The sequence below is a fragment of the Miscanthus floridulus genome, chromosome 5 (assembly GCF_019320115.1).
Source record: "Miscanthus floridulus cultivar M001 chromosome 5, ASM1932011v1, whole genome shotgun sequence".
Classification (NCBI taxonomy): Eukaryota; Viridiplantae; Streptophyta; class Magnoliopsida; order Poales; family Poaceae; genus Miscanthus; species Miscanthus floridulus.
In genome coordinates, this window is record NC_089584.1 from 4466173 (window position 1) to 4493135 (window position 26963).

The 26963-nt window shown below is 47.4% G+C and overlaps 4 protein-coding genes across 4 annotated transcripts; 3 read left to right on the plus strand and 1 right to left on the minus strand.

The window, feature by feature from the left end:
• The first annotated feature begins 2406 nt into the window (after positions 1-2406).
• On the plus strand, positions 2407-12337 carry LOC136449394 (histone-lysine N-methyltransferase ATX4-like). Its single transcript, XM_066449418.1, has 23 exons — positions 2407-3574; positions 3822-3877; positions 3950-4157; positions 4254-4367; positions 4472-4540; positions 4624-4689; positions 4796-4890; positions 4976-5065; positions 5477-5612; positions 5697-5772; positions 5866-5968; positions 6098-6222; positions 6469-6614; positions 6722-6826; positions 7221-7285; positions 7542-7740; positions 8204-8290; positions 8376-8432; positions 8513-8602; positions 11199-11285; positions 11606-11680; positions 11769-11869; positions 11982-12337. The coding sequence occupies exons 1-23, from the start codon at positions 2768-2770 to the stop codon at positions 12070-12072; spliced, it is 3048 nt and encodes a 1015-aa protein (XP_066305515.1). The 5' UTR covers positions 2407-2767; the 3' UTR covers positions 12073-12337.
• Positions 12338-12471: 134 nt separating this feature from the next.
• Positions 12472-14946, plus strand: LOC136449396 (GDSL esterase/lipase At5g45910-like). The gene is made up of 4 exons (XM_066449422.1): positions 12472-12859; positions 12960-13175; positions 13262-13687; positions 14398-14946. Exons 1-4 carry the CDS (start codon positions 12613-12615, stop codon positions 14619-14621), a joined length of 1113 nt encoding a protein of 370 aa, XP_066305519.1. The 5' UTR covers positions 12472-12612; the 3' UTR covers positions 14622-14946.
• A 4536-nt stretch (positions 14947-19482) lies between these two features.
• On the plus strand, positions 19483-21393 carry LOC136451374 (sinapine esterase-like). Its single transcript, XM_066452081.1, has 5 exons — positions 19483-19928; positions 20034-20258; positions 20387-20532; positions 20640-20916; positions 21073-21393. The coding sequence occupies exons 1-5, from the start codon at positions 19637-19639 to the stop codon at positions 21273-21275; spliced, it is 1143 nt and encodes a 380-aa protein (XP_066308178.1). The 5' UTR covers positions 19483-19636; the 3' UTR covers positions 21276-21393.
• Positions 21394-21612: 219 nt separating this feature from the next.
• On the minus strand, positions 21613-26854 carry LOC136454154 (UDP-glycosyltransferase 86A2-like). Its single transcript, XM_066454689.1, has 4 exons — positions 26810-26854; positions 25459-25470; positions 21975-22121; positions 21613-21882 (listed from the first exon to the last, which is right to left on the minus strand). The coding sequence occupies exons 1-4, from the start codon at positions 26852-26854 to the stop codon at positions 21613-21615; spliced, it is 474 nt and encodes a 157-aa protein (XP_066310786.1).
• Positions 26855-26963: the final 109 nt, after the last annotated feature.

Consider the following 26963-nt stretch of genomic DNA (forward strand, 5'->3'; position numbering starts at 1 on the left):
GATGGTTGGGTCGCTTTCAGACCTAGGTCATACGAGAGGAAATGTTGCCTTGTACTTGCTCCTTCGAGAAGTATGGGTATGTGTTTGGGATTGCCCAGCTGGATGTACATCGATTGCAATCGCCGTCCTCCTCGGATATGGATACCACTTGCCACTGTCTAGCATCGTAGTAACAACTGGAATATGGCGATGCTGATGAGGCTACTGCCAGATCATGAAATATATTCTGATTGCTTACCACATGCTTGAAAGTAGTTCAGGTACTTACCTAGAATGGTTAAGTAATAAACTTGATGTGACTACTAAAAAGTTTGAACACAAGGATGCACTATTAGTAAGCTTCTCTGCAAAAAAAAAATAAATAAACAACTAGCCAAATAGCCCTAGCATATCCTTGAGAGTCGAGAGACTACTCCCACCTAGTCGGGTAAGTCTTGCGGAGTACATTATGTACTTAGGGTTTTATCCCCCTGTTGTAGGTAGCAGGTAGATGCTGGAGCTAACTGTTGCTGTGTGTGGACACCGCCTGGTGGGCTCAGCGAGACTTTCTTTATCGTCGTGATCGTAGCATTTTATTCTTATAGCTCTACTTCTGCTTTAATATTCAAAATGTTTACTTCCGCTTTTTTTTTTGTAAAATGATCTTTCTTCCGTCGCTTTTATGAAATTGCTCTGTCAAACTCTGATTTTTGTAATCTTGCGATGTATGAAATGATTAATAAATGATGTAAGTTTTATTCACTTGTTTATGATCCTGATGAAAACGCGAATTTTCGAGTTCTCCCGCCGGGTGTGCTCGACAGACTACTAGGTTTAGCTTAGTCTCTTACGTACTTAGTGTCAAATGGCTGACAAGTACACTTGGGATTATGTTAAATTAGACGGTTCTGCCACACTAAACTCTCGACTCCCTAAATCTAGGTCTTCACCATTGCCCTGTTCGCTTGGCTGACAAGCCATGGCTGGAAGTACTGTTGACTGATTTGTTGTGAGAGAAAAATACTGTTCGTTGGCTGAAAAAGTACGACTTATAAGCCAAGCGAACAGGGCGCATAATCTCAATGAAGCCCTCTCATGGTTGAGAAAGAATACCAATAAGTTCCAAACCAACACAATCCAATGAAAATCCTCGCAACAGGTGTCTCCAAAACCTACATCGTAAGAGCCTCCTAAGGCCACGTACACTAGCACCGAAACACAAGTATTTAGGCACTAGATTGTTATTCTTCTCCCCATTGGTTAGTTTCCAACATGGCTTCAAGGGATAGTCACTCATGTCAATAAACAAAAACCACCACAACAAAAGTCATCTTTTTCATTTTCCCCGTTCGTTTTCTCTCCCATTTGGTTTTATTCTCTTAGCTCTTCCTCTCTTGGATGACTGGAATTGCTCTAATCTTAACACTAGTTTAGTTCCTCCCACTATAATGGTTATATACTTATATGCGAGTCTTAGAGTGCAAAAGTGGTCTTAATTCCTATTTAGAATTTTTGAGTAATGTTTGCATATGTCTCTAAATGCGCCTTAACCAAAGTTGATGTGCGGACTTGCTTTGATCATAGCTCTCCTTAGTTTCGTTTTCTCCCTTGCAATGGCTAGCTACGAATCTAAAAGGTAAAAGTGGTCTTAGTTATTCTTTCGAACAATGTCACATTTGACTTTAAATATGCATTATCCAAAATTAAGAACGATAACAATTGCATGTGGTCCTAAAGATGCCTTATCCAAATCGAGAACGAAAACAGACACGCTAATGTAGATACCTACTCCATTGTACGTGGCGCGGGCGGCATGCTAAGAGCCTGGCACTGAGTAGTTTTTTATTCTCTTAGACCTTTCTTCGTCCGATGCCTTTATATCATGTTTTCCTTTCTTAGTTTTGTTCTATCCATTGTAATGGTTAGGCATCAATTTATAAAACGACAAAAGTGGTCTTAGCTACTCTTTAGAGCAACTGTTGCACGTAGCTCAAAAATATCGTATCTAGAAACGAGAACTAAAATGGTTGAACATGGCTTTAAATGATGCCTTATCCAAAGGGGAGAATGAAAATAGACACGTAGATTTAGTTTTTTATTCTCTCATGACTGGATTCAGTTTGATCCTAAATTTTGTTGGTTTCAAATATAACTTAGATTATCTAAGAGTACAAAATGGTCTCATTTTTTCTTAAGGAGCGAACCCCTAGAAATGCCTTATCCGAGAAGGAAAACGCCGCGTTGAGTAGAGCCGGTGGTAGTACCTGATCCAGAATTCCAGATCCGCGCGAAAACTTTTTCCTTCCCTCCAGGCTCCGGCCCCCCCCACCTGGCCGCCTCGCTTCACTCCCAAGTCTCACTCACCACCTCTGACCCACCTCGCGCCGCCGAGTCGTCTTCCCTCCCCACCCCCACCCCCCACACACCACATCTTCGCCTCGCTCCCTCCCTGTCTCCCCCGACCATCGCATCGCGTTCGAAATTTTCAAAACCCCCCAATTCCTCGGATTCCGACACTCGGGCGGAGGGAACCCAAATTTTCGCCCCCGCGTCGGCGCGTCGTCTCCACCTCCCACCCACCGCCCCGCAAATCTCCAAATCCCCAATCCCCTGCTCGCGGCCCCGAACCCCCCTCACCGCGCTTGCTTAAATCCCGACGCGGCGCTCGCGGGGGAGGCGGAACCCTAAGGCCTGGACTGGATCCCTCCCCACGCCCCGATTCGCCCGCCCGATTCCAGGTTCTAGGGTTTCCCATGCCGTAGCCTCCGCCGCCCGTGGTGCCGGTGCCATGCCCGCGTCCCGCATCCCGCTCAAGCGCTGCAGCGCCGCCGTCCCGGGCGTGGGGGAGCCCGGCCCCGCTGTCAGCATGCCGCCCGCCAAGCGCCGCCGCGACCGCGTCGTCCCGTCGCGGTTCAGGGACTCGATGCCGCCGCCCGCCAAGAAGCGCGCGGTGGTCGTGTCGGTGCCCGCGCCGGGCGGCGGGCTGGGGGTGAAGAGCAGGGACGGGGAGGTGTACAACGTCGAGGTGCTAATGGCTGAGCCCAAAGGCGACTCCTTTGGTCCCGTGGAGACCGCGGTGTGGACGCCCGTGCGGCCGGCACTCACGGATGCCGACCTGTACCGGGCGTGCCGTAACATAAGCAAGAGCGGCAGCTTTGGGGGAGCTGCCAGTGGTAGTGTGCTCACGTCTGTGAGCAATGCCACCTCGGACGGTGGTGCTGGTGGCAATGGCACCACTGCTCGAGTGAGCAATGCCGCCTCGGATGGTGGTGCTGGTGGCAATGGCACCACTGTTCGAGTGAGCAATGCCGCCTTGGAAGGTGGTGCTGGTGGCAATGGTGGGCTGGAGGGGAGACCTGCGGTGGTGGAGTGCAAGCCCAAGAGGGAGGCCAGTGATAAGAAAGAGGATTTCTACTGGCTGGAGGATTTTGTGCTTGGGGATGTTGTGTGGGCGAGGTCCGGGAAGAAGTCCCCGACGTGGCCTGCGCTGGTGATTGATCCCATGCTGCATGCGCCGGAAGTAGTGCTCAACTCCTGCGTTCCTGGTGCCCTCTGCGTCATGTTTTTCGGTTATTCCGCTAACGGGCATGGCAGGGTAATTAATCATTTCCTTGTGCTGCTTTCTGTTGGCTGTTTGGTTACCGAATAACGAATCCGCAACTTAATAGGATATATATAAATACCACCAAAGATATATAATTTTGATTTTTTACGAAAACCGACAAAGGTTTTGACTTTCACAGGATGTAACTGAAACAGGGTACTAAATATACTTGGAAAACCAAGCATTTTTTTGTCGGTTGCATGCCCTTACCGCCTTACCCTGCCACATCCGTTTGCAGGACTATGGATGGGTTAAGCAAGGAATGATCTTTCCCTTTGTGGACTACCTAGACAGGTAAAATTCTGGAATGTGTTGAACATTGTGTTCCTAATTTGGTCTGTATCTGATGCTCCTCTGTTCTGTCAGGTTTCAAGGACAGCCTCTGTATAAGCTCAGACCAAGCAAATTCCGTGCAGCAATTGAGGAGGCTTTTCTTGCTGAACGTGGTTTTTTTTATCTCGAAGTGGATGGGATATGCTCACCGCGAAAGTCTGTAAATAAGCAGTCTGATCCTAATGGCTTTCAGGAAGAGGCTGCTTCAAATAATGAGCAGGAGTGCCAATCCGAGTCTCAGGTAACTGAATACGGTGAAATTGTACAAGTTCAATGTGAAGCTACTTCCCTTGATACATCTTTTGAGCTGGCTGCAATGTAATTCGCCGAATTGCAGGTTGTTGGCAAATCAGCACTGTCTTGTGATAGCTGTGGTAATCGCCTACCATCCAAGGTTTCAAAGAAAAGGAAGCAAGGCGGTGAGCAGGTGCTTTGTAGGCACTGTGAAAAGGTATGTGGCTAACCTTTTGAGTTGTGAGATACTTCATCTCTGGTGTTCTTTACATCCTTTCTTCCTTTCGATGACTCATGTGTATAAGCATTATTACTCTGCAGTTATTGCAGTCGAAACAATACTGTGGCATATGCAAGAAAATTTGGCACCACACAGATGGTGGAAACTGGGTAAGAGCTTAGAAGAATACATGCTCTGGTTGTATATCCTCTTGAATATTCTGGGTACTGACTTGAAAGGCACTTTGTGCCAGGTTTGTTGTGATGAGTGCCAGATTTGGGTTCACGTTGAATGTGACCTGACATGCAACAACGTGGAGGTTATTTCCTTACCTTTGTTTGATGACATTTTGATGTCCTTATTGCTTGGTATCTATATGCAACTATTCTATGAGTATCTTTTGTTAACTTGGCATTCTGTCATAGGATTTGGAAAAGGCAGATTACTACTGTCCGGATTGCAAATCAAAACGCAAAACAGTTCCAGCAATGGAAAAAATGAATACTTCCATCAGTTCAGAGTAAGTCGTTTACTGCTCTCTAACCTATGGATACAAAGCTACTTGAGTAAATAAGCACTTCAATATGTAATGTATTTCTCCACAGATGTGCTAGCACTTCAAAGGAAAAACTGACCGCAATGATAGCTGTTTGCTGCAACGGCGAGGAGGCACTGTATGTACCTGAGAAGCACATGTAAGTATTTGGTATTTTGGTGGTATCTCACTGCGAATCTTAACGTAGCATTTTAATTTAAATCTGCTTAATTGCAATTACTCTACGTTATTTAACTGTGTCTTATTTTTGCTCAATTCGATTTACACAAATTTTAGAACATCGTTCAATGTGTTGTGAGAGCAGGCTAAAGTAGGCTCACATTCTGTGTTATGTGATTTTGTTATTGTAATACTCACTTTGAAGGATTATTTAATGGGTCAGTGGTGACGGGCATTGTAATGTTGAATATGTAGACCAGAAACACCCAACTAACTTTAATATAATGATGCACAATTCTCCTGCATCCGAGAAATACTAGCAGTCTGCGTGTTACAATGATTCTACATGCTACTATTTGTAAGCTGATTTGAGTTGAGTTATTGCTGGCAGGATACTATGTCAATGTAAGTCTTGCAAGGAAAGGATGATGAGTCTGAATGAGTGGGAGAAGCATACTGGCTCAAGGAAAAAGAATTGGAAGATGAGTATTAGACAAAAGAGCACAGGGGAGCCACTCATTAATTTGGTAAGCCCTGTAGATCTTCATCAACCTTTTTTTCAATCAAGCACCAAGACCAACTGACACATGATCTCTTAAACTTACCTGCAGCTGGATGATATTCCTTGTGGGACATCAAAGTCTTCTAACCCAGGCATTAAGAAAGAAGAGCTGCTACAATTGCAAGGTACATTTCTGCTTGAGTTTGTGTTTGTTGTGTAGCTGGCAGTTGCAACATGACCTTATGTCCTTATGTAATTGATTGCTTTGATATCTGCAGCTAATGCTTACAGTCCTGTCTGTGCTAAATGGACAACTGAACGCTGTGCTGTTTGTCGATGGGTTGAGGATTGGGACTACAACAAAATTATAATTTGCAACAGGTATTCTTGCTGGCCTTGCTTCGTTTAGCACCCTTAATTTTATATTTCACCGTATGTTTTAAGGTGACCTTTATGTTGATGTTTGACTCATAATTGACTGCATTACCACTCCGATATTTATTTGCTCAGGTGCCAAATAGCTGTTCACCAGGAATGCTATGGTGCACGAGCTGTACAAGATCTTACAACATGGCTTTGTCGAGCATGCGAATTCCGCCAACAGAAAAGAGAATGCTGCCTATGTCCTGTCAAAGGTATTGCTTATAATGGGAATTTGTAGCCTATAATATACTCCTGTTTCACTACGTTCACCAGCCATTAAAGATTATTTTCTTCAAATAATCTCATTGTAGTGATGCTTGTCAGTGACACTTGTACCATGATAAACTTTGTTCCTTGTTTAATATATTCTATTGGTGCTTTAAATTTGTTTCAGATGTTCTGTCTGTTATTGTTGTTTGAAGCTATTAACTTGTACTACTGAATTTCTGTTAACACAGGGGGTGCTCTCAAGCCAACAGATATTGAGGGACTGTGGGTTCATGTTACATGTGCCTGGTTTCAGCCTAAAGTCTCTTTTCCGGTTGAGGAGACTATGGAGCCAGCTATGGGAATAATGAGCATCCCTGTAGAGTACTTTAAGAAGGTTGAGATTTTTAATTGATATTTTCACAATTTGCATCCAAAATCTCAATTCCTGTGCTTTCCATTCAAATTTCACATAATATTTGCATTTTTTCATATTAACTGCAGACTTGTGTCATATGCAAGCAAATGCATGGTGCCTGCACACAATGCTACAAGTGCTCTACGTATTACCACGCAATGTGTGCATCAAGAGCTGGATATCGCATGGAGGTTGAATGCTTCACATTTTACAGTGGCTATTTTTGATGAAAAAGATTGTGTGTTTCCTTGTTTCATTAATTTACAGTGCTTAATCCTAATGCAAAATGTTATTGACATATGATGTACAGTTTTTGAGCCGTGTCCGCTTATTAGGTTGATATTATATTATTGTCAGGCAGTGTCTCAAACTGTATGGTGGTATTGTTAACCATCATTATTTTGTTGTGTAAAATCTACCTTTTTTTGCATGTTTCGTTTTTTTTATTATTGCCTAAATAGTTCCATTGCAGCTAGGTTTTAGAGTAATTTAAACATGATTTGTACATTTGTTTAAAATGAAATATTTATTCGCTTTCCATATTTTTAGACAGGTCATTAAACTGTCATCTTTTTGTTCTTGTAGCTGCAATACTCTGAAAGAAGTGGCAGGCACATTACAAAAATGGTTTCCTACTGTGATTTTCACAGGTAACATTTTCTTTCCAATCCCAGATTCTCTTTTTCTCTTGTTATGGTCAAATCATTTCAGTTCACTTGGTGGTTCTTTTTGTTTATATATATATACAAAAGTAACTCTAATGTAGGGTCACAACCATGTAGATGTGTTCTTTCAGGCCTTTTTCATAGTGATCTTATAACAAGTAAAAGTGGCAATATACCCTGAAGTAGTAAATACCACAAATATATGTGGCTGACACCTGATATGCAATTGTTTCCCCTGTAGTACTCCTGACCCAGACAATGTGTTGACAATGAAGACACCTGAAGGTGTTTTCTCTACCAAATTTTTTCTCCAAAATGGTGAGAAACAGACAGCTGCAAGACTCATCAGGAAGGAAAATCACCAGGAGAAAGTGCTTCCTCCTATAGTTTCTGACTGTCTAGTCGCAAAGTGCCTGACCTATGAAATGTTGAAATACAAGGTAGTTTTCTTGCATCTGCTTATTGCTCTTAATTATCTTCATTCCTAATTTTTGAGAAAAGATGGTGCTTATTGTCATGGATGAATTTTGAATTCTTTTTTAAACATTTACTTTTACTAATTATTTCCTACCACATCAGTTGTATATTACATTCTTAGTAATTTCTTTGTTGTTCAACTACTTGGCTTGTTTGCTGGTTCAAGAATAAACTGTTAGTGGCAGTTGGTTTTGTCAATTGCTTGTATTTGGAACAACTGGTTCTCTAGCATTGGTATCAATCATTTTACAAGCATGAATGCATCACATGCTTTCTTATCATTGAGCATTGTTGCAATTACTGCTAGTTTATTGTGTCCTATGGATCTTTGTCTTGGTCTCATTTTTGGTTCCTGCTGTTAAGCCTTTGGGGCTATTGTACTAAAAAACAGTAAATACTAATTACTAAGTTATCTCCAATTTTCAGAAAGAACCAGGAGAGGCTATTGCCCACCGGATTATGGGACCTCGACACCACTCCCAGGATTTTATTGATGGCCTTAATGCGTGCATGGTACTTGTCTAATTCTGAGTGCTAGCACTCTCGAGCGTGAATGCAGATTCATTTATTCACCTTATTTCCTGTTCCTTGTTAACAGGATCGTAAGGACGATCAATCTTTTTCAACATTTAAAGAGCGGCTTGAGTATTTACAGGTGAAGTCTCTGAGTAATTGCTGTTCATTAGATACTACAAGGTTGTGTCAGCACACTGATAAACAAACTGATGGTCGCAGAAAACTGAAAATTTGAGGGTCTCTTGTGGTCGATCTGGAATTCATGGTTGGGGGCTCTTTGCTGCAAGGAATATTCAGGAGGGGCAAATGGTATAGCATGTTGACTTGTATTATCTATATTATGTTTAGTTATTTGCATAGCTTATCCAGTCAGTTCATTAGGTATATCAAATAATCAACAACAACATAGCCTTTCAGTCCCAAGCAAGTTGGGGTAGTCTAGAGTTGAAACCCACCAAGAGCCCCAAGTCACGGTTCAGGCACTTCAATAGCTGCTTTCCAAGTATTCCTATTCAAACATAGATCTCTAGGTATATCTCAAGCTTTCAAATCTCTTTTTATTGCCTCCCCCATGTCAATTTCAGTCTTCCTCTACCTCTCCTCATATTATTAGCTTGGCTTAGGACTCCACAATGCACTGGTGCCTCTGGAGGTCTCCTTTGGACTTGGCCAAACCATCTCAACCGATGTTGGACAAGCTTTTCTTCAATTGGTGCTACCTCTAGGCGATCACGTATATCATCGTTTCGAACTCGGTCCATTCTTGTATGACCGCAAATTCATCGCAACATACGCATTTCTACAACACCCAGTTGTTGAACATGTCGAATCTTTGTAGGCCAACATTCAGCTCTATACAATATAGCCGGTCTAATCGCCGTTCTATAGAACTTACCTTTTAGCTTTTATGGTACCCTCTTGTCACAGAGAATGCCAGAAGCTTGTCGTCACTTGATCCACCCTCCTTTGATTCTATGGCTAACGTCCGCATTAATATCTCCATCCCTCTGTAGCATCGATGCCAGATACCGAAAGGTATCCTTTTTAGGCACTACTTGACCTTCCAAACTCACATCTCCCTACAACTCCGCCAAAGTCGCATCTTGTGTATTTGGTTTTAGTTCTACCCAATCTAAAACCTTTAGACTCAAGGGTCTGCCGCCATAACTCTAGTTTTCTATTTACTTCCGCCTAGCTTTCGTCCACTAACACTACATCATCAGCGAACAACATACACCAAGGGATATCCCCTTGTATGTTCATGGTAACCTCATCTATTACAAGGCAAAGAGATATGGGCTTAAGTCTGACCCTTGATGAAGTCTAATTTTAATCGGGAAGTAATCTGTGTTACCATCGTTTGTTCGAACACTAGTCACAACATTATTGTACATGTCCTTGATGAGGGTCACGTACTTTGATGGGACTTTATGTTTGCCCAAAGACCACCACATAACATTTCTTGGTATATTGTCATAAGCCTTCCAAGTCAATGAAAACCAAGTGGAGGTCCTTCTTCTGCTCTCTAAACCGCTCCATAACCTGTCTTATTAAGAAGATTGCTTCTGGCATTGATGTGTGCTCAAATCTAAGAAAACAAGTTTTTTTTTTATCATTAGGTAGGTTAGGTGTCCCAAATAACCTTTTCATGTGTCTAGGCAACAGGAGTGCAGTTGGTAATCTGTGAGCTTGTGTTCCATCAAATGAATATTGACTGCTTGGCATTGATATATGATATCTATTTATCCAGAGATAGACATACCTCTCAGGGAGTGTCTGAATGAGGGAAGTTGTTCCTGACATTAATTTTAGGACTTCACATCAGATTTAAATCCTAGTGTGATCGAAATCCCACCTTCCCAAGCAGGCCCCAAATGAAATGATTCTGTAATTTACTACTCCCTCTGTTCACAAATGTATGCATTCCTAACATTTAAAGTTTGTCCACAAATGTATGCATTTTTACCTAATTTATGCATCCCCTCCCTCACCATTAATTTGATGGCTTGATGCCTGCCATTTATAGCCTTGGTTATATGAAAAGGCAGGTGTTAACTGTGTGATTGAGGGGCATCATAGTTATTTACCCTCCGCTTTAATCTATCCTAAAAATCATATAAATGCTTACATTTGTGGATGGAGATAGCATGGCTCTTAAGGTGTCGCCTAGGCGACAAGGCGCTCCCTGGGGTCAAGTTGTCTCCCCTATAGCTACAAGAGGGGAGGAAAGAAGGAAGATGGGCCATCGGTGCTGTCTCTGTTTCGTGCTTCTTCCATCCTAGGCTCTGGCGTCATGGCTGACACAGCTCTGCCTGCCAATCTCCAGCGCAATGGCCTGCGCAGATCTACCCTGCCTTTTTTGGGGTGTGGGGGTGTGGGTCAAGCAGGGCTCCATTCTCGAGAGGTAGGGAGCGTGAGATGGGAGCCTGAGGGCAGGGGTCATTGTGGGCTGCTGACTTGGGTTGGGCTTTAATAAGCTAGTAGGATCATTTGCTGTTGTGGTTATAGCCCATTGAGGGGGGTTTATTGTTCCTTTCCTTTTTGACTTATCTGTATGTATGGCACTATTGGCGTCCGCCTTGCCTGCCTTCCCGCCATGCCTTAACTGCCTAGGTGACAAGAGCATGGTGGGTTGCTGGGAGGGAGTATTTATTTCTCAATTGAGTATTCAGCTTAATAAACCCCCCAAATAGATCTCATTTGTCTCAGCAACTGATAATCGGTGCTAACATTTATATCCATACAATACAATTGTATAGAATTGCTTGGTCTCCATTCATTGCAAATGTGTAGTTCGTCCTTAATGTGCCATCTGACCGCTTTCTCTAATGCAATAGTGCCCAGTTTTCCTACTCGTTTGAGAAATAAAATGTGTGAGCTGACAGCTTAATTAATCTTGTGCCAGGTTATTGAGTATCGTGGTGAACAAGTTAGGCGGTGTGTTGCTGATTTAAGGGAAGCACAGTACCATAGAGAAAAAAAGGATTGCTATGTGAGTTATCACTTATTGTGCTTACATGTATTGCTACTGCCTGCTATTAGTGGGAAAAATAGATACTTAGATAGAATTTACTGATTGCTATACTTTCTTCAAGTTTTGAGGCTTACAATACAAATCTAGTTAAAAGTTCAAGGAAGAGCATATATATAGAAGAATAGGAACTTGAAGTCTTGAATTTTGGTGAAAACATAAGAGGCTGCAGAAGCAATTTGTTGTAATAAGAGCGAGCATAACCTATGTATGGTCGATACCGAACATTTGGCAGCCCCTCTTTTTCATTGACTCTCTTTTGTTCTGTCGTGCTTGTGCAGTTGTTCAAGATAAGTGAAGATGTTGTCATCGATGCTACTGACAAAGGAAACATAGCACGCCTAATTAATCACTCGGTAAACCTTCATACGTCAATTTTGCATCTTCTTGCCATATGTAACAGCCTGACAAAATGACAACTAAGTTTTCGTTTTGCCCTTTCAGTGTATGCCAAACTGCTATGCTAGGATCATGACTGTCAGCGGTGACAGGAACCAGATAATTCTTATTGCCAAGACAGATGTCTCTGCTGGAGAAGAACTGACGTAATTCCTCAGCTCTGCCATTTTCTTCTGATATGTACACAACTTCTGAAATTTCAGTGGCACGAGATCCTGAATGATACCGTTTCATCTAATGCTGGTTCTGAACGTGCAGGTATGACTACTTGTTTGACCCTGACGAATCCGAAGACTGCAAGGTTCCATGCCTGTGCAGAGCTCTTAACTGTCGTGGATACATGAACTAGAAGGCTAGAAGAGTAAACCAGTCTCACTTACACAAGCCAAAAGCCGGCCAATTTTCCCAGAATTCTTTCGTTAGTTTCTCGTTTTATATTACTCATCAAAAGTTTATAATTCGTGGCTACCCAAAGGTTTGAACCATTTTGTTTAGAATTGCGATTTAGGGCAGCCATAGTCAGTCATCCATTCTAAATTCTTTCATTGCTGTAATAAGATAGTATAAGAATGCTGACTTTTTAACGAAAAGAAGAAAAACTCAACTTGATACTATCGACTGCCTGTGAGTCTGTGACATCAAAGTATTTGAACCACTCGCTTTGACCTTTCTGAACAACCCCATCGTGTCCATGTCTGCACCAGAGGACCTGATCAAACCGACGAACTGGTACTAATCTTGCTTCTTGCCCTCCAATCCAACATCATCCATGCTTGTTTTACCGAGCCGGCCGGCCGTGTCCCCGTCCGACGACCCGGTCCGCACACGAGAGTTTAAGCGGGCGAGCAGGGCGGCCGTCGACACGGACTGAAGCCACCGTCGCGGCACCATGAGGCGCCGGCTGCTGCTGGCGTGCCTGGCTCTGCTGGTGCTGGTGCTGGTGGCGCCGCGGGCGGCCGTGGCGCGGGAGTACGCGGCCGTGTTCAGCTTCGGGGACTCCCTGTCGGACACCGGCAACCTCTGCGTGGACGGCATCCCGGACTACCTCGCCACGGCGCGGTCGCCGTACGGCATGACCTACTTCGGCTACCCCACGGGGCGCGTCTCCGACGGCCGCGTCGTCATCGACTTCATCGGTAGGCAACGCACTCATGCGCTTTCCCGGTCCCGAGCGCGCGCGCGCAGGAGCTGATGAATCGTGTCTGTCTGTCTGTCCTCTGCATGCGTGGTGAGCAGCGCAGGAGCTGGGGCTGCCGCTGCTGCCGCCGTCCAAGGCGAAGAACGCGACGTTCCACCGCGGCGCCAACTTCGCCATCACGGGCGCCACGGCGCTGGGCATGGACTTCTTCGAGGAGCACGGCCTGGCGCGCGCCGTGTGGAGCTCCGGCTCCCTCCACACCCAGATCGGGTGGTTCCGGGACATGAAGCCCAGCATCTGCAGCTCCCCGCAAGGTTTCCATGAATTCTTCTCCGATGGCCGACCTGACATCTTTCACACACTTATGGCGTGTCTGACGCATGATGTACATATATACCAGAGTGCCGGGAGCTGTTCCGGCGGTCGCTGTTCGTGGTGGGCGAGTTCGGGGGCAACGACTACGGGTCGACCATCTTCTCGTTCCGGCCGCTGGAGGAGGTGCACGCGCTGGTGCCTCACGTGGTGGGCGCCATCGCGCGGGGCGTGGAGGAGCTGATCGCGGAGGGCGCCGTGGACCTGGTGGTGCCGGGGCTGCTCCCCACCGGCTGCTTCCCCATGTTCCTGTCCACGTTCAGTGACAAGCCGGCCGCGGCGTACGGGCCCCGGAGCGGGTGCGTCAAGGAGCTCAACACGCTGTCGTGGGTGCACAACGCCGCGCTGCAGCGCAAGGTCGAGGAGCTCCGCGCCAGGCACCCCGCCGTGCGCATCGTCTACGCCGACTACTACACGCCCGCCATCCAGTTCATCCTCCACGCCGAGGAGTACGGTGAGCGCATATACTTCGATGATGCTGGCCCCTCCTCCTCTCTTCCCCGGCGCCGGGCCGGCGGCGCCCCCGTGGCCACGGCAGTTGTTTGCCTCTAAGGTTGTTGCAAGTTCGGTTCCTTACGTCAGCGCGGCCGGGTAGCTCCCGTGTCAGCGGCTAGCAGCCCGGCCGGGCCAGGAGACAGTGAGTCCGAGGAAAAAAAATCCACAGGGGTGACGCGGGCAGGGACGACGCGTGCGTTTCTGGGCGAACAGCAAACCTCAAGGTGGTTGGGTATCTGAAGCGAGGTTTCGTGTTTGAACGGGCACGAGAGAATACCATAGGAAAAGGGTGGATTGCCGGTCCGGATCGGAGTTTTCCAGCGGGCTTCGCTGGCCGGCCGGCAGCGGCTGACGAGTGACGACTGAGCAACGCCGGCAGCGGCTGCGTGCTGGTCTCGCTCTCGCTCTCGCGTAGTAGGTAGGTGCCGCGGTGGCGACGCGACGGAGCTTGCCTCGCCTTGCATACGTTGGCTCAAGGTGATCGAAGGTGACACTGACACCTAACTAAAGGTGATGTAACTGAGTAATCAACAGACGGGGTGATGACGAGCACGAACCCTCTATCGTCCGGCCGGCAGGTGGCCCAAGCCTGCAGCTCCGGCCTCTGCTCTGCTCTTTAACTTGAGCTTCGGCCACATGTTCTGATCAATGGTGTTTTTTTTTGCGCAGGGATGCTGAAGCAGATGCCACGAGCCTGCTGCGGTGCACCGGGCGTGGGGGAGTACAATTTCAACCTGACGTCCAAGTGCGGGGAGCCGGGGGCGTACGCGTGCCAGGACCCCTCCAACCATTGGAGCTGGGACGGCGCCCACCTGACCGAGGCAGCCTACGGCCACATCGCCAAGGGCTGGCTCTACGGGCCTTTCGCTGACCCACCAATCCTCCACCCCTGAGGTTTCTCTGCAGTCTCCACAGCCGCCGTCAAAGGCTGTAACATCCTCCACATACGGATACGGTACGGAAGGCCGGTACCGTATATATACACACATACAAATAGGCGCCTCTGTACGTATCAATCGCTGTAGCTGTGAATTGTTTCCTACGTATATCCTTTTTTTTTCTAATATAGAGTAACTTTGTTAAACATCCTATGGCATGCACCATGCATACAGTATAGTACCGCCGACTATTTTGTCGTTTCATGTTGTATGTATATACTTCAAAGCTCAAACTCAGTAAGCTATTTTATATGGTGTATGGGTTTTTATGCTGCAAATATTGATTTGTGTCCATCTCAGCTGACTATACGTGCATCTAGCATTGGGCCTGCCTGACCGGCATGGTCAGGGCGTGTGGTGTGTTTGAAAACTCAGAGGACTCATATTTTAGTTTCGCATAAGAATTTTTGTTGTGCTCATATTAATTTTTTAATATAAATTTTACATAAGTTTGTGCTATTTTTTTTTTCTCGAATACGCAGAAGGTCTGCGCATCTTTGCATTAAGTAGGAGATTGTTTTTAAGTTTGTGCTATATTAACTTCTGTACATAACTTGGGAGTATAAACCTGCATATAAGTTTGTCTCGTACTAATTTCAAGTTTGTGTCACGTATGTATATTATGAGTAACATATAGATCCCTCTCCTTAAGAAAAACCTCATTCTAAAAATTGTCACGACGAGTTTGTCTTTACAAAAGTTATGCTAATAAGTTGTGGTGACAATTTTCATGCAGCAAAATGATATACATAAACGTTATGAGTATAACTTTGTAGCTTTTTAAAAATGAAAACTTGCAGAAATGAATGTTTTAAGAAAGACAAACTCGCAGAGTTTTTCAGATCGTTCGTTAATTCCTTCTTTGTCTCCTGAACTGAGCTTGTAACTCTTGTAACTCTTTCCTTCTTTACCGTTTTTTAATAAAATTTCTGTAGGGGTTGCGGCCCCTCCAGTTTTGTCAAAAAAAAAAAAGATCGTTCGTTAAATTTTAATCTAGTGAATGTGTACAAGTATACAACTCACTTACCCGCCATGGATGCACACAAACATACCTTAACAGTATGGAGGTTTTTTTTTTTACTTCTAGATGATAGAGTATAAGCTCACTAGATCATGGGATACAGTATAAGCTCACTAGATCATGGAAAAGGTTAGGCATTCTATTACATCGATCACATTTATCAAAGTTAATACTCTTTAATGGGTTCATTTGTTTCTTTAAGACAACAGTACACCCATAAAACTTTAAACATGACACTTACTTGTTAAATTCTCCTAGCTAGCTAGCTAGGGGAAAGTTAAATCTGCCTTAAGGGCATATGCCCCTACGCACTGTGCCGTTGGATTGGCACACCTATGTTAACAAAAGCGAAAGTGCCCGGACACGATACAGTACGACCAGCTCGGGGCGCTGGACGATGTGCAACTCTCGCTCCGCGTGGAGGCCCGCAACGACAATACGCACTCCTATATTTCAGTTTCTGCAGAAACATCCGCAAGAAATACCGGAACGAAGCAGGGACCGACCTCCCGAGAACGCAACTGCACAGTGAGTGGCAGAGGAGTCGATGCTTGCGGCTGTCGTTGCAGCCATGCAATGCGAGCACGCCCTCTGATCTTTCGTCTTGACAGCGACAGGAGAAGCACTGCACAGTGCACAGCGTAATCAGCCCAATGTCGCCATTTTCTTTTTGGAACAATCTTGCGGCAGTTTCTTTTTGTCGTCCTTCTTCCATTGTCGCCGTTGCAAAACTGAAATTTTCATTGCACGGACCCACCTCGACTTCCAATCGGGAGCACACTGCACTGAGAGCACCCGTGCGCCAGCCAAGCTAGCTAGTTACTGACCAGTCAGCTTCATCTGTTAATCTTTTTCTTACAAGTTTCGTCATCAGTTGCGATCCCTAAGCTATCGAACAACAGGTTAGCCGGTTAGGCAGGGCGAGGGGTACTGTTGGATGCAAGTTCGCAGGGACCATCGCCTACGCCTGTTTCGTCCGCATCTGCACAAGCGAACGGCACACATGCAACCGGGGCGTGAATAGTTGCTGAAGTCGATTCCTCAACGACGATCGACGACGCACGGGCTGCACTGCACAGCTTGATTGCTGAATGGCATGCGGTGCTCATCAAGTACACAGCGGCAGCGCGCTGCAATCATGCGAGTTATTTAAGGGCAGGCAAACAGGGATACGGCGAGGTCACCAGCCTACCCGCACACGCTACGCATCGGCGAGTTTTGATATATATATAGTATCGATCGATCGATCGTTCTCATGATTGTGTACTCCGCGCCAAGAACGTTACAGAACCTACCAAGGGGAGGGGATCAGAGCGAGGGAGGGCAGGTGCAGTGCAGGTCGACCGATCGTTGGCAATATTGGCAACCACCGCCACTGATTGAATTGAACGATGTGAGCTAGTAGGCTAATCCGTTTTTAACACGCGTGCTGATGAATGCAACAGACGGACTGAGCTCGACCCTCCCATCTGTGTTGTAGCTGTGGCTATTACTTTGGCTGGCATGGCATGGCATGCGTCCGGCATGACGGCATCCATCCAGGACACGCCTAGAGCTTAGCATGCCCAGCAATGCAAGGCTACTCTGTGCCTGTACCTTTCGAAGCGTACGGGTGCTTGCAGCCGTGGACTGGTCGACTGGAGGATGGTGTGCACGTCGTCTAGCTACTCGGCTGCGCACGCAGGGGGACGAAAGACGGGCAGGCATGAATGGTTGGCATTCATCAGGCTCGCACTTCGTAGACATGGCATGCCCCGGCCCCTGCCGGCAGGAACAGAGCGCTGTAGATGGAGCTGAACTGGGCTACGTACCACTGTACCTACACGCAAACGCACGGATACTTGTTGTCTGTTAAATTTTAATCAAGTGAACGTGTACAAGTATACAACTCACTTACCCGCCATGGATGCACACAAACATACCTTAACAGTATGGAGGTTTTTTTTACTTCTAGATGATAGAGTATAAGCTCACTAGATCATGGGATACAGTATAAGCTCACTAGATCATGGAAAAGGTTAGGCATTCTATTACATCGATCACATTTATCAAAGTTAATACTCTTTAATGGGTTCATTTGTTTCTTTAAGAGAACAGTACACCCATAAAACTCTAAACAGTACACTTGCTTGTTAAATTCTCCTAGCTAGCTAGCTAGGGGAAAGTTAAATCTGTCCTTAAGGGCATATGCCCCTACGCACTGTGCCGTTGGATTGGCACACCTATGTTAACAAAAGCGAAAGACCTTCTCGCGTCTCGAGTGCTGCTGCTGGGCACTGGCGGGAGCGCCACGATGGAGGCCGCGCTCCGCGACGATGTCGTGCCGTTCGGGGTGGAGGGGAAGGCCAGTACGCGCTGGAAGGTCGCCGGGCTCGTCGCCGTCAACCAGTGGACGCGGCTCGCGTGCCATATCTGCTTCTTCTGGCCCAACGGCATGGCGCTCCCTTCAGATGCAGCTCAAGTCCAAGTTCTTGTTGTTCTGACCGCCATGTCTTCTATATTATTTAGCAAGTACCTACCAGCAGCTAGTGCTTCTGAACTCAAATCTATGGCCGGGATCAAGATTAAGAACAACGAATGGCTTCATCGGTTTCTTTTGTTGGGTTGGTTCTCACTTATTAATTCACTCCTAGATATAGGATGAACCAGCAAAACATTGTTGCGGCTGCGGCACTACTCCGGCGTGTTAACGGCGCACAAGGATTCGCCGTCGGCGTGGGGGGACTGACTACTGCTCGTCCCGGCCGGGCGGCTGGCGTTCCTTCCGATCGGTGGGGGCGCGCGGCCACGGCAGCGTGGCGTGCGTACGCACGTGCTCGACACCCCGCGGCGCGACGCGCGACGGCCGGTCAAGATCTGGTCCCTCCACACGCTCGCGCGACGCGAGGCCGTCCTGGAGCATACAACAGTGGCGGCGATCCAGTACTACAGTGCCTACCTAGAGAGTGGTGCCGCCATGTTCGTGGATGGCGTACCCTGCGTACTGCGCCATCGATGAAGGAGCCCGTGCGCCGTGCATACATGCAACCAAGCAAGTCGCGCCACACAGGCGCGGGCAGGACAGCATGCGAAGAACGTCGAGGCCACACGCCAAAAAATGAGAGAGAGGACGAGACCCACCTAGCGTAGCCCAAGGGTTGTGGGGGAAGAAAAAGGAGGAGAGAGAGAAGATTCGCACGCCCTCCTCCGGTGTGCCAATCTCGCCTCGATCGGCGTCCACCGCGGGGTGACGTGGACGTGCACGACGCCCCCTTGCCGCCTCCGGTCACGTATGAAACTATCCGCCGGTGACTTTGCTTCAGCAAAGTAGTTAGGAGAAACCGGCGGCGGCGCATGCGCATCCGGCGCTACGTACCACGCTAAGCAAAGTCAGCGAAGAGTTGTCTGAGCAACTATAATAAAGACCTCTTTGGCACGGCTTAGGCTGGCTTCGGCTTTATCTATTTTACGTAAATCGAGGCACTATAGCATGAAGCCGTTTTGTAAGTTAGGGTTAAAATGAACTAGAAGCCAGAAAAAGCTAGTTTTTCTGGTTTCACCGGCTTTGGCTTCACCGGTGAAGCCGTTTTGGATGAGCCGTGCCAAATGGAGCTTAAATAAGCTGAACGCTCAAGTGAAGGAAAGAGAAGCTTATGTAAAGAACAAGAAATATTATAAGAGAAGAGATTGAACTATGTATTAATAGTGAAGAACTGTATAGATAGACTAGAAAAGAAGCTGTAAAGATACATACAGCCAGCTACCGTCTGTATTATTAGCCTTGGATCAAAGTCAAGGATCGACTCGATCTATGGACGTGCGCAACTACTCCTGATGCCCGATCAGTCAGAGGTACAGTACCATATGTAGGCATACATATGTTCATTCAGTTCTCTATGCATGCACCGCTTGCGCCGCCGGCCATGCCCATCTCGAATTTTCCCTAACAAGTAACAACCAATAACGATCGATGAAGCTGCTCCGCGTCTTCTTCTCGTCGTCGGTTCTCTTGTTCACGTCCGTTGTGATGCTGCTGGTGGACGTCTATCCGGCGGTCTCCTCCTCCACCCTCCCTGACAACTACGCTCGCTATGACTCCATCTTCAGCTTCGGCGACTCCTTCGCCGACACGGGCAACGACATCGTCGTCTTCGCGGCCAACTCGCTGGCCAACCCCGCGGCACGGCTCCCATACGGCATGACGTTCTTCGGCAAGCCCACGGGCCGCAACTCCAACGGACGCCTCATCATCGACTTCATCGGTGAGCACTGAGCACTGAGCAGAGCACACGCTGCAGGTCGTCTCCATCCGTTGGTGTCTACACTGAGTACTGACAGACTGAGTCGTGTGCTCCCTCGGCGCGAAGCTGAGAAGCTGGGGCTCCCGCTCCTGCCGCCGTTCCTGCAGCACAACGGCAACAGCAGCTTCCGGCAAGGCTCCAACTTCGCGGTGGCGGGCGCCTTCGCCCGCGACGCCAGCTTCTACAGAGACATCCCCGTCGTGGGCCCGTTCGCTCTCAACACCAGCTCCAGCGTGCAGCTGCGGTGGTTCCAATCGCTCAAGCCATCGCTGTGCCACCCTGATCAACAAGGTAACAATAATTAACGCACTTGCTAGCACACAGCTGCTTCGATTCTCACCTCCGATCGAGACATCGAGTGCTTGGTGCCTGTCTGTCCACCTCACGGCGCGTGTGCCTGTCGTCCCTTCTACTTCTAGACTGCCGGCACTTGTTCCACAACGCGCTCTTCTTCATGGGCGAGTTCGGGGTCAACGACTACAGCTTCTCCGTCTTCGGCAAGAACCTGTCGCAGATCAGGTCCTTCGTCCCGGAAGTCGTCAAAACCATCTCCACAGCAGCCGAGGTAATAACTGATCAGAGACGCCGGCCACTACTCTTTCTCGTTACATGCATGCGTACTACGTGCGTGCCATGGGCTGCTGACTGCATGTCCTGCGTGTCGCTCGTCAGGAAGTGATCAGGCAGGGGGCGAGGACGGTGGTGGTCTCCGGGATCCCGCCGATGGGATGCTCGCCGCCGAACCTAGCCATGTTCCCCAGCGCCGATCCGGCGGACTACGACCCCAGGACCGGCTGCCTGAAGGGCTTCAACGACCTGGCCGTCTACCACAACTCGCTGCTACAGGCGGCCGTCAGCGACGTGCAGACGAAGCACAGGAGCGTCAGAGTCATCTACGCCGATTTCTTTACTCCGGTTATCGACATCGTTGAGTCCCCGGCAAAGCTAGGTTAGTATGTATGTGATGTGTCGCTTTCGGCCTAATTCCATTTCCATCTCGATCGTTTTAGTCATTATCCGCACCAGTTGCAGTGTTCCAGAATTCTAAGGGTACGTACAATGCAAATGATTCTTCTACAAAAAGTCAGCTCTTGTACTGTTGCAGGGTTTACCAGAGATATTCTGAGGTGTTGCTGTGGTGGAGGCGGCAAGTACAACTTTAACCTCAGCGCCGGCTGTGGCATGCCGGGCTCCACGGTGTGCCAGGATCCGTCGGCCTATTTGTACTGGGATGGCCACTTCACAGAAGCAGCCCACCGCTACATTGCCGACGGCTGGCTTAACAGCATAAACCACTGCAAACACTAGCCGTCTGTAATGGGTTTATACGTACTGCTATATATAACAGTCAAATGATTGGCTGGCCGGTTGCCACTGTGCTACATGCAAGCACTTATACACTTGTAGCATGATTATTTCCAACAAAGAGTTAAATGCATCAGAGGTCCATTAACTTGTGAGGAGGTTTCGGTTAGGTCCATCAACTTTCAAAGTGGCTTTTTGAGTCCATAAGCTTTATATGCCGTATCACTTAAATCCATACTTCTCCACGTTGGCTTTTCATGCTGATGTGGCATGATGACTGGGCTGTGCATTTTGTCAAACAGCATGGGCACGCCACCCACGCGCTCTCCAGGATGGAGTTCTAGCCACAGTGCGTGAGGAAGCCGCCGACGGCGGCGTGGGAGAGCACCTCCACCTGGCAGCACCACGGGACCACGAGCCCCCGCCCCGCCGCGGCGCGAGCGAACCCCTCGGGCAGCGGGTCCGGGTCGTCGGAGCTGACGATGTCCGGGCGCATCACCCATAGGAAGCGGGCGTCGCTGGCCAGCACGCCGCCTGCGATCTCGTGCAGCTCCTGCTTGGTCACGTGCGCGTAGCTGCCGAAGGAGATGTAGAGCACGGAGCCGGGCGGCTATGCGTCCAGCCACCGGGAGCAGTCGAACTCGGCCCACATGGACGTGGCCACGGCGCTGCACTCGAACCCCGCCGGGAAGATGGGCCCACGGGGTAGAAGGGCCTGTCGGCGCGCAGCGCGGCGATGGTGGACGGCCTCAGCTCCTCCACGGTGTTGCACAGGACGTAGTCGGCGTCGCGGGCCTCGTCGAACGCCTTGAAGATGATGCAGTGCACCACGGAGGTGGTGTCCGTCTCCTGCACATAGGGCTCAACCTCAAAATATGCTTAGATTTTCGAATTACTTCAAATTTTTCATAAAAACTTTGAAAACTCCAAAAACAAACTAACTTGACAAGTTCTACACTTTTGCTTTTAGGCTCAACCCCAAAATATGCTTAGATTTTGAAATGAGTTTTCAGGGTAGAATTTAAATGCTGAAAATCAGGGTTTTCTCGAAAATTCAAATCCAAACCAAATTTTGAACTTGATTCAAACAATTCAATTCAACACTCATAACATAAATGTAAACTTGTTTTAGTGAATGCATATCAAAGTTTGCAATATGACCAATGCCTTGCAATGCATATGATGACATGTCCTGTTTTTAATATTTAAACACCCGGGGTGTTAAACTAAGTCATACATCTGGTAGTATGAAACTACTATCTTCCTAAGTCAAGCAAGCAACATGAAGCTACAACTTCCTAAACGACCTTTCACTCTAGCACATAGCGTAGGCAGTAACAAGGTAAAAATGGATTGCCTGTTGCACAATGAACTGCCTTCTGCTGCCTGTTACCCTGGGTGTGGGTTGCAGTTGCCGCCGGATGAACCTCCAGCCGTGGGTGCTAACGCCGTCTGCGTTACCACATCCGCAACGCCACCGTAAGCTGGCAGAAGCCACAACTGCACTGATGTTCCCCAATCTGCTAGCACGCCTCAACTTCCATGGGGAGCTCCTCTCCTTGCGTGCTCGTCGCCGGCTGCCGCTGTGCTGCAACTATCTGCAGGCGGATCTAGATCTCGGGGGTGGGGGATAGACAAGAAGAGAAAGGAATCTAGGAGGAGGGGGAATATGGGGGCTACGGTGCGGAGAGGAGCGCCGTGGGCGGCGGTGGGGACTGACGATTTGGGAGGAGGAAGATTCAGGACGAGTGGATTTGGGGGAGGACGAGTGGATCTAGGAGAGGAGCGAGGAGTCATGGGCGCGCCCGCGCGTGCAAAGAGAAAAGGAGTGTCGGGGTTATAACCTGGTGTCTCAAGACACCAATTAGTTAAGCAGGCCGAGCGGCCTATAGCACATCAGTTAGCGAAGGCCCGAACGACCGAGGCCCAGCTAAGCCAGGCGAACCAGGTCGGACGCTAAGACCGGGGTTAGCCACGACCCCTCCTTTGCGCCTTAGCTACACGGCACTGGAAAGGTGCACAACCTCTCTCCCATCATGACCCCTAGAAGGAACGAAGATAGGTCAAGCCCGGCCAAGCGCGCTCGCTCTGACAGGAACGAGCACGCCGCACTGACCCCGCAAGGACCGAGGGGACAACAGTCACCTCGGTCCGATCAGACGCCATCCCTGTGCCATGCCGCACAGACAAGACAATACCGCCCAAAGCGGTGACGACAGGTACGATGACCACCGGCCAGATATGGCCCGACGAGACAAGAGTACGATCCTGCTCACTATGGGATGGGATCCACGGTGAGGGCCTCGACTCAGAGGCCATCCAGGCTGGCGGGAACCACGGCCCCAACGATGGGGATCATGCCCCCCGCTCCTCAAGACAACAAGGCAACCAACAACCCAGGGGCAGCCATCAACTCCTGTACGATGCCCCAGGAAACCAGAAGACGATGGCGAAGATCACGGCCGAGACCACGTCGCATAGGACAGCTGGCGAACTACCATCGTGCCTATAGTGCCACCACGGCCAACACAGTAGCACCATGCCACACCATGCCGAGACGTGGCCACAAGACCATGACGACAGCCACGCTCGGACGCACCTCGAAAGACGACGTAGCTTGCAAGCCAAGTTAGCTAGGGCCTCCCTCAGGCTCACGACCCTTCGATCGAGAGAACCTATTACTTTGTATGCGCCCTGGCCCCGAACTCTACATAAGGGCAGCCAGGGCACCCTTTCTAGAGATTCTGAGTCCCCTACTCATTCACTCACTCTCCATTGTAGCAGGGCTCCTGAAGCTTCTCTTCGAGCTGCCCGTCACCTAGCTTAGGTTCTTCTACCATTCTTGCACCCTATTGTAAGAACTTCAGAGCATTCAAGCGAGGAACACGCACTCGTTCATCTCTGAGACTGGACATAGGGCTCCGGCCTAAACCAGTATAAATCCTCGTGTCTTTTGGATGCTATCATCGTCTTTCTAGAGCAGCGTAATCGTATAAATTTACTAGTCCGGTTTACGAAACACCGACAAGGAGCGAGAAGAATTTTCACCTCGCACGCTGCGTGTTTGACTCCGGTGCATGCCGAAATTTTTACTTTGGCTCTATGAGGCGTGGGCCAAGCCACACGATTGGAGCGCGGACTATGTATTATGAGCTGTGGTCGAGGGGGGGGGGGGGGGGGGGGGGGGGCTTGTGCCCCCCACGTTGGATTCACAAGTTGGGAGGATGCTAAGTCAGACTTATTACGTATACAAAACTCCTTCAGTTTGACTGCCCCAAGAGGTGTGATCATGCCCATCATTTCAATGGAGAATCAAACTAAACTGCTAATTGTCTTACTTTTATGGGGTTAGTGGGATGTGAGAAATAAAACTAATGCGCTTTTGAGGCTGCAAACAAATCTGGTGGTTGGGGTTTTGTACTTCGGGACCACGAAGGAACTGGCCTCTTTGTAGGAGCTGGTAATAAATCAGTGGCGGATCTACACTTAAGCTGTACGGCCCCTGACCCCACAGGTTTTGCCACAACATGTTAAACCCCCTACATAACACTTGTTAATTTCCTTGCAATTAATTGATCTTGTGTATATCTGTGTAAAGCTTGGCCCCACAGGATTTGGATCCTGGATCCGCCACTGGTAATAATCGACCATGAGCACGCGATGCCCTATGTGCAAAGAAAGAAGCTTATTTTGCAGGTCTACAAGTAGAAATTGCGCATTGGGATCTCACATGTATATGTGGAAACTGACTCTTTGTCGCTAGTCACATCCCTTAAATCGTCAGACTATGACCTTGCTCCAGGTGGTGTCCTGTTTAGGGAGTTACGTCTTCTTATACCTTTTGATTTCTCTCATGTTGATATTTCTTTCTCGCCTCGTGCATGTAATTTTTGAGCTCATGGGTTGGCCCGTTTGGGGTCAGGATGGGACCTGGGTCATGCTGAGATTTGGGCTTGCCCCCTCCAGAGTTTTGTAAATGACTTCTTGATCAAAGATACAACTCATCAGGAACAACAATAGTTTCTCAAAAAAAAATCAGGAACAACAATAAAGGGGAGGTTAATTAAAAAAAATGTACATCATTCCAAGGAATACTACATTACCTGTTAAGTTTGATGGTCCTTGAACTGAACTCAAACCAGGGGTGGGCAAAATACCTCATACCCAATCCCTAAACTCAAATTACTTGAACCTGAACCTGAAATACCCATCATAATTATGGATAGCAACTGTAAAAACCCGAACTTAATTGGGGGAATTCCTTATGTGCCATTAAAAAAGATCGCAATGCCATGTGTGTCCCTGGAAAAGTTCAACGGTCTTCAGCGCCACTGCTCTAACTTTTTTGTGCCCTCCTTGCCACTGCCGTAAGTTTGGGCTCTAACGCCGTCAAACTGCAGGTGTGAAAACTCCAAAATACCTTTATGTCTAAATATGTCATTATTTTTTGAGCATCTTAACGACTTCAAATAAAAAAACTCAAAACTAGAAAGTTGTAGATCTCGTCGAGATCTATAATTTTCATATAAAAATTATCTTCATTTAATTCCGCAAAAAAAATGATTTGATATGATTAATATATCTTAGAAAAATCATATCTTTTTTTGCAGAATTAAATGAAAATAATTTTTATATGAAAATTATAGATCTCGACGAGATCTATAACTTTCTAGTTTTGAGTTTTTTTCATTTTAAGTCGTTAAGATGTTCAAAAAAAATTAATGATATATTTAGACATAAGGGTATTTTTGACTTTTCACACCTGCAGTTTGACGGCGTTAGAGCCCAAACTGATGACAGTGGCATGGAGGGCACAAAAAAGTTAGAGCAGTAGCGCTGAAGACCGCTGAACTTTTCCAGGGGCACACAAGGCATTGCAATCTTTTTTAGTGGCACACAAGGAATTCCCTCAACTTAATTTATGTAGTTCAGGTAATGTTCACTGATAAATATTTTCTTTATCCCTTTTGAGGCTTTGGTTAAAAGTATTTTATCTCCTTTCACATCCTAATTATTATATTGTCTCATTTGCATCAAATCTCTCTATGTGTTTGACATGTCTTTAGTTGATAGTCTCTCATGTGTCGTGTCCACCGATATTTTCTTATCATATTTTGTATATAATATAATTTTTTCATAAAACATAACAAGTCCGGTGGCTTCAAAATGATGTTTTTTGACAACAACAACTTTTAATATATAACGTTAAAGCATAGTATATCAGTGTGGGAACAGAATTCCCATATTAGAGAGCACCGACAAGTAAAAGCTAGACATAGATGATGCTTCTATCAGGGCGCGTGGCCCGTCGGGGCCACAGGGCCCACGAGAAATGGCCACGATAGAAGCATCGAGGGTCCTTATTCTCTCATTCTCGCACTCCGATAGTACAGCCGACGCTCCCCTCAACTATCTAATCGATCTGTGTCTTCGAGGATAAATAATATTAAGCCGTAAATAGGATAGAGGCTTCACTGGGCTCATGAAATTGGATCCACAACCACCAATGTCAAATCTGAAGACTTGCTTCAACTTACGTTGACAGTCAATCCGAACACCAATGACTGCTTTACCACCTCCATCCCTAGGTAAACTAATGCCCCGTTTAGTTGCCAAAAAATTTTGCATAGTAACTGTCACATCGAATCTTGCGGCACATGCATGGAGTACTAAATGTAGACGAAAAAAAAC